Here is a 3,882-nt window from a genome sequence, read left to right on the forward strand (position 1 = left end):
CTGTTTCAGAACGTGAATATCAGAATAGCTTTAGTAAAATAATAGGATTTTTTTAATACATTAAAAACAGTATATAATTTATTGCGAGTACTGATCCATGAATCAAACAGCAAAACAGCCGTTCCTGTACTTAGAGATGTGTCCATTTTATTGTGACGCTAAACAGCAGTTGTGTGAGTACTGTAGCTGGGCGAATGTCGTGAATAGAGCTCACATGTATGATATTACTATATGGAAAAGTAAAATGATACGTAGAACGAACTGGCTGCTCTTGTAATCAGTGAAGAGAGTCCATTTGTGCCGGTGTGACATATAAAATCACGAGACATATGCTAAATTTGCTAAGCTAACGATCCCCTCATTATGATCTGCTGTGAAAATAATCTCCCTTTTAAACTCTGTGAGTGTGAGCGTTTACAGAACACGAGTCGGTCTGGCTGGAGCACTGCTACTGAAACACCACCAGACACTTACTAATCCGGGTGCATGCTATTAAACCAGACATCCAGGTGGGGCTGCACACTGGGGTGGAGGGGATCCCCATTACCTGTAAAGCGCTTTGAGTGGAGTGTCCGAAAAAGCGTAAGCAATTATTATTAATAATAATCAGTATACCAAGTGAAATATTGAAATAGGCTTATTTTTTCTATTATACTTTGGTATATCTTTAGTCACATCCTACGTTTTACTTTTTTATTTTAAACCATAAACAACATAGAGTCCCCTTTCACATAGACACATTAATAAAAACAGTCGTCTCAATAAAACAATCTCAAATACTCACACTGTCTCCCCCCTCCCGAAAGAAAACTGGGTGGAGACGGTTTCTGACTCGAGATACCCCAGACCCGCTGCTTCTTTTTGTGAAAAAGAGTAAAACACCGTCACCGAGTGTGTTAAAGGGCGAGGCGGACGATATTTTCAGTTGCTCCTCGTTACACACAGTATTTCTTCGATATGTTTCCCGTTTCTTTTGGACTATGGTCTTATCCTGGAAAACACACACAGAAATCGATTTTAGGATCTTTGGTGTAACTCTTCAACATTCATCTTACAGCCTAATCATTAGATCTGTGTCGTGAGAATGAGCAACAGTTTGCCAGTCGGAATGATTTATTTACAGGAAAGATCTAAAAACATTATTCTGTCTGTGTCTTTTGAAAATCTGCCCAGATTTAGGAAATGGGAAAACGCTTTATTAAGATACTCCGACGGCGCCGAAGGGCAAGCGAACATAACAGCTTTTCACTTTAATGTGATACAGGCGGAAGCATGCAGCCTGCGTTTTTAATATCCTAATAATTTCTCAGAGTGGGAAGTTTTCGTTAGAGCTGCTATCTGATCAGAGACAATCGTCATTAGTTTCATCAGCAAAAGTCGTAAGGGCGGCAGGATATTTAATTTGTCTTTCAAGTTCATCTTCATTAGGACAAAAATACTCCTCCTGTTTTCTTTTTAAACCATATTTCTTTTAATGAAAAGAAATGGAAGGAAAAACGTTATCCTTTGCATATTTTAGGTTAAACACAGCAACATGTTTCATACGCAGAAACATGACCTTCCAAAAGCACGATTACTAGCAACCGGTTTGAACAGACTTGGGGCTAATACGTCAGCCTTTTTCTACTGTACAGTACGTTCGTTGGCCTCACATAATCATTGCAGGGGAAGTATTAACAAAATAAACTAAAATAGAGATTTTCCCTACATGCAGTTTTAAAAATAAGGGTTCCATAGACGGATTTTGGCTCAGACGCTGATAACGATGACTGAAATGTTCATTAGAGGTGGTTACCTATCTGTAACAGGTTATACAGAGTTCACCTCTTTATTCATCATCGATTAAATTCCGCAGCTTCCTCGGTGACTCGGACTTATTTTCTTCACCTAATTATCGGTATCTCCGCCTTCCGACAACGCAACAGCCAAGAAATCATGAAACTAAGACAAATGGTTAAAATAGAGGAAATTCCTAGTGTGACCGTGAGCATTCCAAACTTGCAATTTATAAATGTCCTAATGTACAATTACAATTAATTGCTTGCTGTGTAAAAGTTTATTTTTTAATAAAATTGCCACATTTCACGGAAACAAAAAGAGCCAGATACAGTAGCAGCAGTAATTAGTCATGTCAAATCATGCTTTGTCGTTTACAAGAGCAAGAACAACGACACCACCTCCTGAGAAAGTTCAACCCAATTAAGAGATAAGAGGAAAGAGATCACGACGGAGAATACTTTTCTCATAGTCTGATATTTCATTCTACCGACTGGCGCTGTCAAATATACTTCATTCCTTTAGATTTCATACAGTTCGTACCTTTTTCTCAGTGGAGGACAGACTCTACCCCACACCGTCTTCAGCACAGCCTCCCTGAGAGCGGGGCTCCCCCAGATGTACAGTCCGGGGGTACAGGTTGAAGTGAACCTTATCATCAAACTAAAAGGATCGTAGGAGTTATTCTTGAACATGTATGTGGTCTTGGTAATTTCAAGCAATAGAGTACAGTAAAAGTAAGGACACCAGAGCGCCAGGAAGCAGACTACCACCACGATGATGAGTCTCAGGGACTCTTTCTTGCTGTCTCTCTCTGGACCCGGCGGCTCCCGAGCAATCTGGTATTTAGCGATGAGGTACAGCTTCACGTTCATCAGCACTTTCGCGATTATTATTGCCTGGATCGTCAAAATACCATAAGCGTTTAGTTTTGCAGCCACCTCGATAGTAACTACGTGTTGTATTGTCAAAAAGAAATAAGTGTAAAACCAACTGAATAAGCAAACTCCTATAACTACAGTCCTGGTTACATAACGACTGTAAGCATAAGGATAAACTACAGCAAGGAATCGGTCCAACTGCGCAAACAAGATCGTAAATAGGTTAACACCCAGTAGCGAAGACACTATGTAATAGGTTCCATTTTTGGACGGATAGCCCTCCTTCACATCAAACAGTCCGATGTAGTAACCGCCTAACCCATATAATGTGTCAGCTATGCTGGTGTTCAGCATGAAAATAAACCTGTTTTGAGCTCGAAGTGACTTTTTACAAAGAATGCCCAACACAACCGAGCCAGCCACGAGAACAGAGCTGGTAGAGATCAGGAAGCTGGTTATAAAAATGAAATAATCTGCAGTTTCCAGGAAATCCACCGCTAACGGCACAGTCAGGTTCAGCGCAATCATCGCGCAGTAAAGTGAGAGTCTGGACCTGCGGCGCTTGACTTTTAATGTGCGAAACTGTCTCAGCAGCAGATTATCCGCATTAACAAACTCACAGCTCATCTGGGGTTTAGGAACTCCCGAGAATAATTAGCTTCAGATGGTAAAATCATGAAGCAGTTCGCATTTGTCACGGAAGTCTAGGAGGTGGATTCCCACCAGAATCACTTTTTTTACCAGGGATTTCTTACATTATTACTAATAAACGAACATGATTTCAGAACCACGTGAGCTTAAATCAGGTATTTTTTATTAAGGTACAATTGGCATCCCATTGACCGTGATAAGAACAGGTTGTTGTGTGCACACGTTTTAAATCAAAGTCAATAAATGCAGGTTGTGTGCTGTTCTGTAAATGTGGATTAGAATCAGTTCAGACCTTAACCTTAGACGTGCTTTACTCGTCTAGTAAATCATTACAGTTATTTTGAGGCTGATCATTTTGGGTGTTTTACGTAAGCTGAATAACCTGATTGACCACTCTAAATTTAACAGAGAACACAGGAGAAGTTGTATTCTAAGGAAATTACCTCTGTGGTGCCTTTGACGATCACCGAGTTAGTAAAACGTTACTCTAGTTTACTCCCGGGGGAAAATCTGTTGTTATTTCACCGTCAGCAAAGCAGGAGTCCTTTCTCGTGTTCGTGATAAAATCATTTTT

General features: G+C 40.1%; 1 protein-coding gene across 1 annotated transcript; it reads right to left on the reverse strand.

Annotated features, from left to right (window-relative positions):
* Positions 1-679: 679 nt before the first annotated feature.
* Positions 680-3,202, reverse strand: LOC148641445 (allatostatin-A receptor-like). Its single transcript, XM_088618057.1, has 2 exons — positions 2,320-3,202; positions 680-991 (listed from the first exon to the last, which is right to left on the reverse strand). Exons 1-2 carry the CDS (start codon positions 3,183-3,185, stop codon positions 979-981), a joined length of 879 nt encoding a protein of 292 aa, XP_088474183.1. The 5' UTR covers positions 3,186-3,202; the 3' UTR covers positions 680-978.
* Positions 3,203-3,882: the final 680 nt, after the last annotated feature.

Source organism: Lepisosteus platostomus, chromosome 24 (genome assembly GCF_059453375.1).
Source record: "Lepisosteus platostomus isolate fLepPlt1 chromosome 24, fLepPlt1.hap1, whole genome shotgun sequence".
Lineage (NCBI taxonomy): Eukaryota > Metazoa > Chordata > Actinopteri > Semionotiformes > Lepisosteidae > Lepisosteus > Lepisosteus platostomus.